This window comes from Astatotilapia calliptera, chromosome 7 (assembly GCF_900246225.1).
Source record: "Astatotilapia calliptera chromosome 7, fAstCal1.2, whole genome shotgun sequence".
Lineage (NCBI taxonomy): Eukaryota > Metazoa > Chordata > Actinopteri > Cichliformes > Cichlidae > Astatotilapia > Astatotilapia calliptera.
In genome coordinates, this window is record NC_039308.1 from 45,642,714 (window position 1) to 45,657,756 (window position 15,043).

The following is a 15,043-nucleotide window of genomic DNA, read 5'->3' on the forward strand; positions in this document are numbered from 1 at the left end:
CATCCGTGAAGCGCACACCTCTCCAACGTGCCAGACGCCATCGAATGTGAGCATTTGCCCACACAAGTCTGTTACGGCGACGAGCTGGAGTCAGGTCAAGACCCCGATGAGGACGACGGGCATGCAGTTGAGCGACCCGACACGGCTTATGGTTGAGAAATGAACATTCAATGCACGGGCGACAGATCTGGTTGACATTCCTGCTGTCAGCATGCCAATTGCACGCTCCCTCATTGCTTGTGGCATCTGTGGCATTTTGCTGTGAGACAAAACTGCACATTCCAGGGTGGCCTTTTGTTGTGGGCAGTCTGAGGTACACCTGTGCACTACTCATGATGTCAGATCAGCATCCTGATGTGGCACACCTGTGAGGTGGGATGGATTATCTCAATATAGCAGATGTGCCCACTACCACACATTTGGACTGATTTGTGACCACTGTTTGGGAGGGATGGTTATATTGTGTATCTGGAATGAATTTTAGGTCTCTACGTCCATCCCATGGGGAATGGGAGCAGTAACAAAGGTGTTGCGTTTATATTTTTGTTGAGTGTAGATTATGTTTATATGTATTCTCTAATATGCTTTATTCAACTTAAGTTGATGAATATATATCCAGAAAATAATATTTTTTAAAAATGAAAAAAAAAGACAAGTAAACATTTTCAATCTTAATATTTATTTTTGTAATAACTTCTTTTAATGTGTTAAACTGTATTATTTTTTAATGCTTTTGTGATGACTGACGGGTTCTGGATCATCAAGTGACAGTGCTGGGAAAGTATATGAAGCCCATGAAGCTAAACACTGCAATAAATAATGGTCAAAGTGATCTCGCTGCAATTTAAAACTGAAATCCAGCTGAAATGAAATCCAGCTAAAACTTTCATGTCAACAGTACAGGTAAAGTAAATGTAGAGTTTAAAAAAGCAACTAACTTGTGTTAAAAATAATTACTTAAATGTGCAGTGTAATTGCAGAAGCAAGAAAACCTGATACCACTTCAGAAATATGAATGAAAAACTCTTGAAAAAATGTGTTTAGTCCTCAATCATTAAAAAAAGGCATTTGTTATATGTAAATCAGTCCACTTCCAATGATTAGATCCTTCCAGTTCAAGCTCCTTTCACGTTTTGTTGCACCGGTCGTTCCTGTGGATCAGTGGTCTGCAGTAGCTCTTGCTGGAGGAAAGAAAAAGAAAAGTTGTTTCATCAGTAGATTTTACTGCACTCATATTTTATTACCAAAACACACACATACACATATATATAAAAACACTGACAGATTTTAACAGTGATAAATCCACAAAACTGTTCAGGAACATTTCAAAGATTACACAAAACAAACAAAGGCGCTGATCCAACATCAACACTTCCTAAATCCCAATCTGAGTGTCAGTGGGAGGCACCTGAATATGCTCAATCCACAGAGGACCCACCCAGCAACCCTCACGACTCAAAGTCTCCAATGTCCCAGTGCAATAGGCCACAGGACCACCCTGAGGTCTACACAGCAGATTATTCTGTGCAGAATACAAACATATTTCCAGCAAACAAGATGTAGGATTATTTTCCCCTCAAAAAATATGTCCCTTGTAAACAGTTTATGCATACGTGGAGGAGCCCTGAATCAGGTGCCTATCAACATTACTTTGAACATAAAACCAAACAAAAGACATCATTTGATTGAACTGTTTGACCTGCAGGTCAAACAGTTCAATCAACTGCTTTTAAAGATCAACAGCCCACCTGTACCAAAACATCACTGGAATCAGAAAGACCACAATGGTTTCACCAAAGCAGCATCTCCACTTCATTCGAAATGATTCCTGATGGGGAATATCTGGCAGGTTTCACAAAGTCGGATTTTGATTAGAGATGAGCTCCAACTGATCAACGAATTGGTCTTCTGGAACAATTTCCCTTGAATTTCTAATGAACTGCTTGCTTCCCTTCACTCCAGCAGAGTTCAAAGTTAAAAGGAGGATTCAGCCAAGAAATTTACAATAAATTATGAATAACTTATAAATTATGAGCCATGTTTTGTCAGCAGCTGTCACTGAGCTCTCACTGTGTTAAAGGGAAATCCAAGCTTTGAGTTCATTGGGCTACAGTGGCTTTTTTTAGGCTCAAAATGGGTCATTTTATTTTGGTTAGCAGACACATTTTATTATAGAAGTCAAATATATCAATGTGAAACCTGCTCCCTGGGGCTCTTTGGATAGAATATCACCCAGAAATAAAGAAACCAGGACTGTCCACAGATGTTCTAGGGAAAAAGTATTAAATGGAGAGATAAAGATTTTAAAAAAACCCAAGAACTTTTGTCACCAATCTGTGCACATTCCTTACCCTGACAAAACAACATATACTTAGACATACACACAACAGACACAATAAATTCACACAACATGAACTGGAGGTCAGGGCAGGTGTACCTGGACCAGATATGCTCACCAGCTCTCCAGTCTTTCAGTCCCTACACACCAGGGACAATGAAAAAAATCACACTTTGCCAGACTGAGATGTCGATCTAAGATTTTTCCTGCTAAAAGTCTACCACTACCACTAAACCATGAGTAAAACAAGAATTGATTGTAACCATAGGCAACTACAGTGGCAGCCACAAACGAAAACAGATGAGAGACTCGAGAAAAAGGATTTTGTTTTGTACTTTCTGTGAGAATTGTTATCAGGTTCACATTTGATAACTGAGGTTTATTGGATAGTTCGGCAAAGCAAGGACCTTCTGGTTGGCCTTTACTTTGCAGTGGTCTCATTTTAGGCATGACTTGCGCTTCTAGTAAAAGTTAAGGTATTTAAAATGTGTTCATGAAGGCTCAGAAGTGCAGTCGAGAAAAACTTTGCTGTGGATGTTTGTCTAACTAACCTGCAACAAGCTTGCTCTTGCGCGAGGCCTCTGAAGCCAGCATCTGGGACACATTCATGATCCTTTCCTGCTGCTGCAGAGCTGAATCCAGCTCAGTGAAGTCCAGCGGTGCAGATGGCTGTATGTTCTGGACACTGCATAAAAGGACACAAATGAGACTGACTATATAGTGTTGATTTGAACAGCACACTTGAACTAAGAAGCTTTATGGACCTATCGACCATGAAAACAGTTATGGAAATTATTCAGAAAGCACACAGGAGATGTTTGGTACATTTACAGTACTTAATTTCCCTTTTGAATACGTATAATGATTGTGGGATTATTAATAACAAGCACTCAGAGAGCACAAACCTTATTATTTTTTATTGGATTCATTCTCTTTCCTTTGACAGTACTTTCTTAAAAGATGTTACGCATTTTGGGGTCCAGTTAAAAGAAAGGCAGACATGAAACGTAAAAGTGAGGTTAGAGGTCAAATGTGATATGATATTTGGATGCAAACTCTAATGTGATATTTAGAGTCCCCATAAACCAGTATCATTTCCTACATGTTGCAAACACAAACAAAGGCAGCAGAATTTTAATCATAGTTTTTAAGATAAAAGACATTTTATGAAAGTTTGACCTTATTTGACCTTGAAGGAGAGGTGAGATATAAAATATGATGTATTTAAAATCTTTATACAGTACTTTCTATGTGTTGATAATACACAGCACAGAATCATAGTTTCTAAGTTAAAAAGCTTTTTGTCAACCAATAAAACATTAAGTTGACTTTGAAGACCTAAGGATAATTTCAGTGGATTGTTGACCCCACTCTGCTCCGCTAACTACACTGAACCTTTCCTTCTACCATATTTACAGACAGAATGACATGCACACACACAAACAAGTGTTAATGTATCTGATGTATTACCACTAAGGCCTTACCTCCCACCTGGTATATATCCAAGTGCAAAAAAAACGACATCTTTACCCCTAAATTCCTTCAACTGGTATAACTTCGGTATGAACACCATCTACCTGGATTTGGCCAGCAGGGTCTTGATTCGCTCAGCCCGACGGGCACGTTCCTCCAGCTCCTCTGGACTAAGAGGCTCATCGGTGTCAGACTCAATGTAGCGCTCAGGGATGAGAACTTTTTCTGGTTTGGACAGCTGCATGTTGGGCAAACAGTTAGTCACACACATTGGTCTGTGGTTTGAAAGGTAGAGATTTTTATTTCAAATGAATTTTTCTTTTCATTAAACACCAAATCACAGCAAAAATCATGTCAGGGAACTTTCAGGACCAAGCCTCAAACTCTTTGACAGGAAGAAACCTCTGTATTAGTGATGCTGCGACTTTCTCACTGAGCTGCTTCTAACTGAAGTCACATGTGTGTGTACCTCTCGGCTGATATCCAGGTCATAGTCGAGAGGTTCCACATCCACCTCTCTTATGCGTGTAGCTGTTACTGTCACCCACTCATCTGACTGGATCCTGCCCCTCTCTTTGACTGGATTCCACCCTTCATCGCTTTGACCTTCTGCCACAGGTCGCTCCTCCTGCCAGTCAAACACCTGCAAGGGGGACGAGTCAGAATTAAAAGCTTACCACACTGTGGGGGGGGGAAAAACCCTATTCTTATCATTAATAGAATCTTGAATCATTTAGTTAAGTTAAGGAACAGTCTTGTGTGTTAAATATTAATACCATTATTATCAGAATGACAGATTAGCCAAATCTGATGTACACAGTGTTTATAAATAATGATTCCAGGTCAGATTTCCTGCAGTAACTGCAAGATTAAAGTTAAAGCATCAGCTGCTGTACATATTAGAAGTTCTTTCAGGCTGTAATGGTTTTTTTCAGAGATGAAGGCATTAGTAAAAAAGTAACTTGACAGATTAAAATTTTTAAAATTACAAAAATGTATAAATTAATTAATAATAAATTAAATATCTGGGTCACTGAAACATGTTTTTAATCAACACTGCTAAAAGTACTGGTTCCACAAAAAAATAAAAATAAAAATGTTGTGCAGGATAAGACTGACTACACAAAGAAACTCTACCTGCGTGCATGTGTAATGTTACTGCATTAAGCTGTGGTTCAGACAGAGAGAGGCAAACATAATCACATCACTCGTGTAACCAGGAGTAATTACAGCAAGTTCACCCAAGAATTTGAAAAGACTGTTCTTAGCATTGTAACCACAAGCAACTACAAGACAGCCAAATGATTCGTATGTGTTTCTGGATCTGCCCTTTCTTCTTTGTTTGTGTGTGTGTGTGTGTGTGTGTGTGTGTGTGTGTGTGTGTGTGTGTGTGTGTAGGGTGAGAGGTACTTGAGAGTAATCATCCAAGGAGCATCAAAGCCATGCATGCATCCTTCCCACTCCAGTAGCCTGCAGCAGGGTCTGAGCTGCTGGTGCTTTCACATGCTCTGAGAAACACTGCATCCCATGCCTTGCTGTGCTCAGGAGAATCAATCGCACACAGAAGGACAGAGATAAAAAGAGAAGACCATGCAGGCACAGATTCCTCAAACCCCCACCGGATTAGGAAGAACACAGCAAAGAACAGATTCAGAAGCAAGAAACTCTTTATTGTCAAGTGCAAATCTCTACATGATAGAAAAGAAAAGGGGAAAGAGTTGTGCATTGCTTCTCGATTACACAGAATTAGGTGGCGATTAGCAATTCACTTCTTTAAGTTCTTTACTATATTTCTACTCTCCAACTGAGCATCCTCGTGTTACTACTCCACACTTTGATCTGATAGGCTTTATGTAGGTGTGAAAAGATAAAGACAATATGGCAGAAGAGCTTTTGGGGTGAATATCTGACTGAAAACAAGGAGTGGACAGCTGTGCCATTTGAAGGAACATAACTAGAACAACAGTAACAGGGGTTATTTGTTTCAAATGTTAGCAGGAAATGTGTCAACAATACACGGAGTAAAAATAAGCAAAAAATCTCTTTAATGCATCTTTGTAAATCTGATAAAGACAAATTTCTTTTTTTTCCTCTCTTAAGGACATTAATGCCTCAGATCACTAAAAGTTGTTTAATTTTCCCACAGATCTCCTGTGACAAAGTTGTCCACTTTTTGTTCACACACACATATTTTTTTATTGCATTTCAGCCCAGTTGCTTTATCCAGTCATGTATTATTATGCTCTATAAAAAAACAAAACAGGCCATCTTTCTTTTCCAACATTAAAAATGTCAGTGTAATTATGAAACACAGTCAAAAGCTAAAAAGTAATTATGTAGTTTAAAAAATGATGTATAAATAAACATGTCTAATGCTGGTGAAGTACATAAAAATAAAATATACTCTGGCATTATCATTATTGTTATCGATATCATTATTATCATCATGTGCACTGAAAAGGGTGAAAATGATTAGCAGAAGGTGACAAGCTATGTATTGCTTACTGTTATAGGAAAATTTGATTTCAAGGGTTTATGGGAAATGTAGTTGATTTACAGGCAGCTCTCACAGCTGTGTGGTTAAACATTTGGTTAGTCTGCTATCATAACACCAGTACGGCAGTTATCGTGTGTCATGTAACCTTACAGGAAGACTTTGACATTTTAAGCTTCAATATTTTTTTTCCATCCAAGCACATTAGCATCTACGGTATTCTTCACTGAGACCAAGGGGCACAGCTAGCTGTAAGCTAGATTTACTCTAAGTGTCAAATGTCAAAGTTTTCCTTTAGAGATAAAAACCAGCACTGTCCCCACAACTTCCTGACTAAACTCTGCTATTGCACATAATCTATGATTCTGAAGTGGGGACGCATGCTGTAAACACACCATGATTAGCTAAAATGCTGATTAAGGAGGTACATTTAGGACAAAGGCAAAAAAGATCGTCAACATAACAAGGCACTTGGATTTTGAGTGAAGAAAAGAAAGCAGGGAGGCGGGATCATGATTTTTTTTTGTAACATTGCATCTGTCTTCATTTCATCAACTTGAAAATGTATATTTTCTTTTTCTGACATTTTCCCTCACTCTTTTATATGCTCTAAATACCAAATCTCTACAAAATATAACTGTACAGCTGTATACTGAAAATATCACTCAGTAAATAAATAAAAGTGTACAAGTACACAGTATGTAGATGTACATAAATGGATTATTTTCTCTACTTTGTGGTGACTAAAACTGAGACAGGAAGGCAGATTGATGCCTTCAGCTCACTCCTCTTCTCAATGGATTTACATTCAGAACTGTGTCAGTGAGGTCCCACCAGGGAGCAGTGGAAATAAAGTTCACTTTCACCTGAACCTTTAAATAATAAAATAAAATAGACAGGGCATCTTTTTTTCTGGTCTGAAACTAGCCAAGCATTACCCACAATCCCCTGTGCTCCTTTTCTCTCCAACTCTTCTTATAGTATTATCCACGCTAGCTAGCCAGCTGTAGTCAGTCCCGCCCTTTAGCTTGTTAGTGCTTTTGGCTACCATCAGTGGCTAGTGGTTACACAAGGCAGGCAGTGCTAGTGTGTTAGCATTTCCACTAGTATATTATGTGGCTGGGGGTGGGAACGTGGCATATCAGCTCTGGTGGTGGAGGTGGTGCTCCCTGTGCCTGCTGCTGCTGCGGTGGGGTTGGGAGTAACGTACGGAGGCTGGAGGGTCGGACGTGCTCGAGGGCAGCCTTGAGGAGGACGACGAGCGTTGGGCGGTGACGCTGGAGGCAGACAGGCCCGTGCTGGAACGCTCGCCCTGGCTGAGGTTCCTCTTGCGCTCCCGAATTAACGCTTTCTGGTGGCGCTTCATTCGTTCCAGCTGCTCCTCCGCAGTCATTCGGCCTCTGGCCTGGCTGCTCGAGGGCTGCAGGACTTCGGAAGTTGATGACAGACACTCCAAGGCACTCTTAGGTCTTTCCTAGTGAGTAAAGGCAGGAAAAAACAGAACAAGGAAAGCTTTGGTATGACATGGGGATGTTTGGTTAGTGCTATAAGAGAAGAAGTCTGAATTCCCACCCTTAAATCCCAGTTTCTATCTTCACTCAGACCACATATCCACTCTAACAGTTTCCATTTGGGAGAGGATACAGTCCACCCTAACCAATCATTAGAGATCAACTATCCACCTTACTATGAAGCCAATTAGATGCATAGCCATGCCAACATGCTGCTTTTTATTGAGATTGTAAGAGTGAAGTAGAGCAAAGTTAAAACTGTAGCCATGGCTGACAGCTGCTGAAAGAAAGCAAACACTGGCTCTTTAAAATATCCATCTTACAGCTTTACAGTGGTTTCTATCCCACCAGAATCATTGACTGACTAATCATTCGTCCTCACACGGTGCTAACTGGACCTAATCAAGAAAGCTTTTTTTCATCCACACTGCCAAATATATCAGTTAGACTGGACACATTCGAAGATCTGGGTCTGGACCAATAAGACAGATCAAAAGTGGCAGAAAACAAAATGGACACAAAACCAAACAGTAAAATAGCAGAAGTAGTAAATGCAAAAGAAAAATCAATTTGCCTGGATACAGATGCAAAAAATCTGTTTCTACTGCTCACACAGATGGTCCACAAACCGAGTGACAAAACTGGGAGAAAGTTGTAGTGAGAGATTTTTCCAGTGGTGTCAGTTTGCAAACATATCATATTAAAAACAAAAACAAACACGTAATTGAACATAAGATTAAAACAGGACTCACAAAAAAAAACAACAGGCTTTTAAAAACAGACAAACCCTGAGTTTGTCCAGTTTATTGTCTTTACTCACCTTTGCTGCAGAGCTCCCAAGTCCTCTCCTTAGGGTGACGTAGGATGAGATGAGATGAGATGAGTTGGACTGGTTCTGTCGAGAGGAGGAGCCTGACAGACCAAGAAAATAACAAGAGCAGTAAATTAATTTAATGAAAACATTGAAATCTCTTATGGAATATCTACTAGGAATATGGACTTGAATTAATATACAAATGTTGTGCTGTCTGAGGGGTCAGGTGTTATAAAAAGAATCAACATTAAAAGATGCCTTCATGTAATTGGCAAACGTAAAAACTGTTTACAAAATCAGATTCTTTATTTTAAAAAATGTTACATTTTAGATTTTAAAAATGTTAATTAAATTCCAGATAATCATCCACTGTCAAACATCAGCCTCCAAATGATGACAATTCTATAACTAAAGGAAGGCTTATTAGCGAGATAAGCAGCTTTGAGTAGTCAGAGTAGAAAAGCCCTGTGTAAGTACCAGTCCATGTACCATTTAATAAGAGCATGTTTCAAATTTTAACTGATGAATACTCAAGTCTAAAGAGACTTCATCTTAGTTTCTTATTAAAATAAGTATTTTCCACTACACACTTCCTCTTTGAATCTTTTTATGATTACACCTCCATCTTTTACATCTCCATCCCATCATAACACAACTCTATTCTGTATTTTTAAATATGTATGTAGCCAGGACTTTTCATGGTATTTAAAATATACTGTAACTAGACTACACAATGCTGATGGGAAATCACTGGCTGCTTTAAAATTGTGTAATCAAGTTCAACAGGAAACCTTTTCCAGTCAGATACCATATATCATTTACACATTACTTTTCAGATACCTTTACTTGAGAAATACTGATAGTCAGTGTCAGACCCAATGTTGTGGTGGTTTACTCCTGGCAGCTCTGGTTCACTCAGGTATGAACGCAAGTCAGCCTGAAACCAGAAAAGATTAAACAGGAAGTTGGACTGGATAGACTTCTTTGGCTGCAGCGAACAATATAAAATGAGATATTTAACTGATCTAACCTGTAGAGAAAATACACACAGAATTAACACAACAACAGGGAGTAAATGGCGGCGTACCTTATAGTCTCCATTGACAACATATTGCCCACTTTCTCTGTCCCTCTTCCTCTCATCTGACTGGCGCTTCAGCCCACGCACCGATGTGTGGCGGATAACTGAGGCCTCTTTGGGGAGGGGCGGAACCACAGGAGGTATATCCTCATAGTCGTACTGGCGAGGCAGTGGTGGCCTGGGTGGGGCACTGTCCTCTGCCTGTGCAGCAACGAGGACAAGAAAGCATCGTTATTTTGCTGATAACATTTCATTTAGACTAAATCCAGCAACTTCGTGAAAGTTAACTTTCAGCTGACTCTGACGTTTTTACCAGCAGAGCTGTGGCACTCACCCACTTTGGCACAGTGCTGTGAGGCAAAGTATAAGAGTGGATGTTTGGGATGGAGCTGCGAGGAGGAGGCTGAATCTCTGCACTGGGAGAAGGCACTGCTGGTTCTGACACTGAAGGCACTAATTTCCTCTCTGGTGGGATGTGTGAATGCAGAGAAATCAGAATTTAGATTTTAAATATAAGACGTTTTACACTGAGGTTTACACCCAGGCACGGGAAGAATTTCTTATTCATTTACACTGAGAGAAGGAGTAAGAGAAATACAGTTTCAATCCAAGTTTGACTGGAAAGCAGAAGAACAGGGAGTGAAAGTCAGTGACATAGTCAGACTCACTGTAATAGTAATTACAGCACAATATGCACAGAATATAAAATACTAAATATCAGACCATGTGGCCATTTTTAGCTATACACCTACAAGGTGTGTTGAGATCAAGGCCTTTATTGGATCTTAATGACTCTCTTCCTATCTGGTTATCATTACCAGTCCCTGCACTGAGTCCTCTGGTTTTGGGCTCTCTACCTGGGTTCTGGACAGAGTCGATGGTAATCTTGTAGTTGGCTTTGCTGGCACTCAGTCCGGCCATCACATCTTCAATCCTCCACAGCTCGCGCTTCATCTCAGCTTTCTCTTGCTGTATAACAACATAAAGACAAAATCAGCAGAAGGAATCCGACTCAGTTCACCTCATATTTGATGTGGTTTCATTTTGGAATGCTTTACAAACATTCAGAGATGAACTTACACACTTGCTTTACTTCTCTCTGGGATAACTTTCTTGGAGATGAAATGCCGGTTTGGTAGCGAGGCTACAAATACACACAGCCGCTCTATCACGTGATGCATACTGCTCTGACGTGCTACGGTTATGAGCCGAGTTATGCCATGTCGCAAGTTTTGTGAGGAGCTTTTTTATATTTAGTGGATGGGATTACATTTTTTATTTCTCTCTGATATCCAATCCAGTAACTTAGGTCAGTATTGGACCGATACCGATACGTAATATCGGATCGGTCCATCTCTAGTACATATATGCATCTCCTCAAGGGCTTTTCTTACTTGGCTACATCTAGTAAAGGGCTTATTTCTTTTATTACCAAGGAAAATGTTCTACTGTCTTCCACTTTAGCTCTCGATTTGATTTTGCAGGTCTTTTGGTGGTGTTGTGTTGTCTGTGCATTCCGTTCTAAGAATTTACCAACTCGTGATTTTTCAGGCGAATGATGCCCTCTTCTACTTGCATCAAGAATTCTCTAGACCACAACTGACCTATTGATTAATACTAAAAAGAAAGACTATTAAACAGGCCACACCCGGCCATGAAACTGCTTGCTCTTCAGTTGTTCACTTATGTTTGAGCATATTATTAAACTGTTTTTACACAGAGGGACACACACTATGTAAAAATTGTTGCAATTCTAAAATTGCTGATGCAATGTTTCTATTTTATTCCGAGGGTGAGAGTCTGCACTCGAGCAATATAGTGATGACAAAATACAAAAAAATAAATAAATAAAAATAAAAATAGTCTTCAAAAACAAAGAAGCGCCATATAAAATCCAGGCTATGAGTAAATGCCTGTTTTAACTGAAAATCCAGAACTAGATTGGCTCCGCTCTAACATGCAGTAACACGTTTTACCTGAGAGGTGGAGCTGTGGTTCATTTGTGCCTGCAGTGCTAGCCTCAACTGATCTACTGAATTCTCAAGCCTGCTGTACTCCTCCCAGGCATGTGCCATCTCCTGCATTAAACAAACACACACATGCAGAAAGACTTAATACATAGTCCCACGGTAAACGGGTTCAGGTTCTCTTATTTGTGCCTGTAGGGAGGTTTGATCTGCAGTCATCCATCCCCACATGCCCATTTTAGCCTCCCCGCATAAAAAAAACAATACAAACCAAAAACCCATAAGTCAATAATGGAGCACATTATAACGTGATGAATAAATAAATAATTAATCTACACGGTATCATATAAGATATAAAGGCCATGAGCTTTTTCCTGTTAAGTTGTATACACACTTTGTATACACACACAAAGTGTATTAGAGGCACACTGTTAAACATATGGCACATAATAACAAGCAGCTGCAAGCATTGAAACAAATGCATTTGTAGAATTATGTGTGGACTGTGAAATGAGTGTTTATACAATAACACTCAGTCATAGATACCGTGGAAACGCGGGATATTTGCGCCCTGATCGTCACCAGATCTTCCTGCAGCAGCCTCTGCTGGTAGGCGATTTTGTGGGCATGAGCTGGTTGTTCCTGGTACTGCTCCATCTGCTGATGGGACAAATCTAATACACTCTCCAGCTTGTCCTGAAGAGACAAGGTTGAGATCAGCATGAGATGAACAGAGAGCAACCGACCCCTGGCTTGTTTGTAGAATGCTGTTCTATAAATGGACACTTACTATTCAGCAGATGACTATTTTAAAATACCTCCAGGGGGCAGCATGTTTCCACAGAGCTGCGCTGCCATGAGATACCGACTGACTTTCATTAAAGTAGATCCTGAGCTGTATATGGTCAGACTTTAACTGCACGCCCTACATTATTTTGCAAATAACACCTTGTTGTATTCAGAATCTGATGAGGAATGTGTACTTTCATGTGGGGTTGTAACAGTAAAAGCTGAGGTAAATAAAGCGTCTGTCTCTACTTCAGTCGACTTTCCTAATTATAACAGTGAAGGTTACATTTAGCAGGAAACTTGTTTTGACTCTGATGTGTGCTGCCACATACTTTGACAGCTGCTTTAAGCTATTAAACTCAAATATATTTCAACTAATTACAGTATGGGGCACTTTATGTAGTATTTCCTAGAATTTTGTAACACTTTCCATTCAGACTGATAAGCCAGAATCAGGCTGACTCATCTGACTGACTACAGCGGGTAGAATGTCCTGGCATGGCTGGCTTAAAGTCTTTCTAACTATTACTGTGTACCTTGTCGTCCTTCAGGGAGCTGATCCTCGCCTCCAGATCCTTTAGTATGTTGTCCTGTTCACATAACCGACTCAACTTCACCTGCAGATGGAGACAAAGAGTCGAGTGGGCAGGGAAAGGAATGGAAGGGGGGTCCTTTGTACACTCACAGATAAAATGCCTCAAGTGCTCACCAAAGTGTGTGCGTGTATGTGCGTCTTGACCTCTGGTAATTAAGAGGCCCATTTGCTTAATTTACAACTTCCTCTTGTTTGTGTAGGTGCAGTGAATGAAAACGTCTCTGAGCGTAAGCATGTGTGAGCATTATAGTAACATGAGGGCACACATACTTGTGTATACGTCCATTTTAATGCATATGGGTTTAGCACACTTGAGATTTGCAGCCCTACAACTCCGCTGTCTCGTTTTGGTGTACTTAGAATTACTGTGAGTGAAGCAATTAAACAAAGTGAGTGCAACCCACCTGACATGTTTAATTACAGTGTCAGACTCTCAGAGCCTTGTTAATTAATCTCTGATTGAACTGAAAGCAAAGGTGGGATCACTTCATGCATGTAAAAAGGTTCAAAGTGAAAATCTTAATGTGAACAAAGTACCTCTCTGTATATATTGTTTTTTCTTTTACACTCTACATTGGTTTTTATATTCCACTGAATAAATTATTAATCTACAAGTTGTCTCCATGGCGATGTTGTTGTTGGAGCTCCTCAAATATTCATTGCAGACAACATGCTCATAAATTTTAAATAAACTGTGTGTGAGAAGTAAATCGTGAGAAATACTTTCATAAGAGAAAACGAAGACGGTTTGAAAAGCTGCAGGGAATTATCAGACTGAAAGACTCAAAGCTTTTGACTATTAACATTCTCCGCAAGATTTTTTCTCCTGAAATCTAAGTGTCCACCCACACTTTTTTCACAGGATCCATGTTTTGTTTTGCCTAAATTGCCCTTACTTTTCTCCCAACTGAACCACAACAGTCAGAAGAAACTAGAATTAAGTGTTCCCTTGGCTGAAAGGCAGCGAATGAGTGTTTGACTGTTTCATCTATTACATAAAAACATTAAACCTGTTTATGAATATTCTGAATATGCATCAAATAGAAAGGTCCTTGAATATATGTATATCTTTGTTCATTCAGGTCAATGCAGTTTGTAATAGAAACATATAACAAAAAAAACCTACAGCATCCTGAAATGTCCAACCAACACGCTTTTCACCGATTGGTTAAAAAGTTCTCGAGACATCAAAGTAACAACTGAAAATTATCAAACACAACCTCATCACAGAGTCTAAAGTGTATTTTTGTTTATGTTTTTTTTCTAGTGCAGTCAACAAGCTCGTACTTACATCCACATCACTTTCTGCAACCTTGACAGGTTTTCCTGACTCCTTCAGTACCTGGAAATTCCAAAATTAATATTTTAAGATATTAGTGTTGTGGTAAAAAACAAACAAAAAAGTGTACGACTCCATGGTACATCTGTGCTGAAGTAAGGGAAATGCAAAACACAGAGACCGGCTACAAACTATTATGGGCTGCGACAGGCTATCTATGACACATTCCCTAAGCCTTGTGTACATAACAGTATGAGACTTCTGCCACACAAAATCAGCTCTTGCCATGAACAACACAATGGCTATGGAGACTTTGAAGCTCTGCACAAAATGACTTATCGGTTTCCACTTGCTGTTTTTTTTTTTTTTTTGTGAAAAAACAGATCTTTGAAGAATGCGCAGTGGAGCGAATTTCAGGTGCCCACTGTGAGGTTTACTGGCGTTACGCTCGCTAGCTTTACAAATCTCAGAATATAGCACATGTGCACCATGTTTAACACTAAAACTCACTGGTGACAGCTCTTTTTTTATTCATGTTTAGACGTTTTTCTGTTTTGCTCATTTTATTTTAGGAGTGTGTTCCCTTTTTTTAAATAAAACAAACAAATAAATAAACAAGACACAGTAGAGCCTTGCATCATTGTCAAGGAGGTGCAGCGTTTCAGAGACGATGGTAGAAGCAGCTGGCTTTTCAACCACCGG

At 39.6% G+C, this 15,043-nt stretch overlaps 1 protein-coding gene across 12 annotated transcripts in view; it reads right to left on the reverse strand.

Moving 5' to 3' along the window:
- Positions 1-694: 694 nt before the first annotated feature.
- LOC113026380 (pleckstrin homology domain-containing family A member 7-like) overlaps positions 695-15,043 on the reverse strand; it is a 155,818-nt gene continuing 141,469 nt past the window's right edge. For 9 of the 12 annotated variants that reach the window (XM_026175109.1, XM_026175105.1, XM_026175106.1 and 6 more), the window contains 15 exons: positions 14,354-14,404; positions 13,004-13,084; positions 12,225-12,374; positions 11,688-11,789; positions 10,569-10,680; positions 10,046-10,176; positions 9,718-9,912; positions 9,471-9,567; positions 8,637-8,728; positions 7,516-7,779; positions 4,281-4,454; positions 3,916-4,049; positions 2,890-3,023; positions 2,457-2,478; positions 695-1,181 (listed from right to left, as the gene is read on the reverse strand). In XM_026175109.1, the coding sequence (XP_026030894.1) occupies positions 1,127-1,181; positions 2,457-2,478; positions 2,890-3,023; positions 3,916-4,049; positions 4,281-4,454; positions 7,516-7,779; positions 8,637-8,728; positions 9,471-9,567; positions 9,718-9,912; positions 10,046-10,176; positions 10,569-10,680; positions 11,688-11,789; positions 12,225-12,374; positions 13,004-13,084; positions 14,354-14,404 (1,794 nt within the window). In that variant the 3' untranslated portion in view covers positions 695-1,126. Of the gene's footprint in view, positions 1,182-2,437; positions 2,479-2,889; positions 3,024-3,915; positions 4,050-4,280; positions 4,455-7,515; positions 7,780-8,636; positions 8,729-9,470; positions 9,568-9,717; positions 9,913-10,045; positions 10,177-10,568; positions 10,681-11,687; positions 11,790-12,224; positions 12,375-13,003; positions 13,085-14,353; positions 14,405-15,043 lie in introns of all 12 variants that reach the window. The other 3 variants (XM_026175107.1, XM_026175115.1, XM_026175108.1) reach the window with 2 other exon arrangements.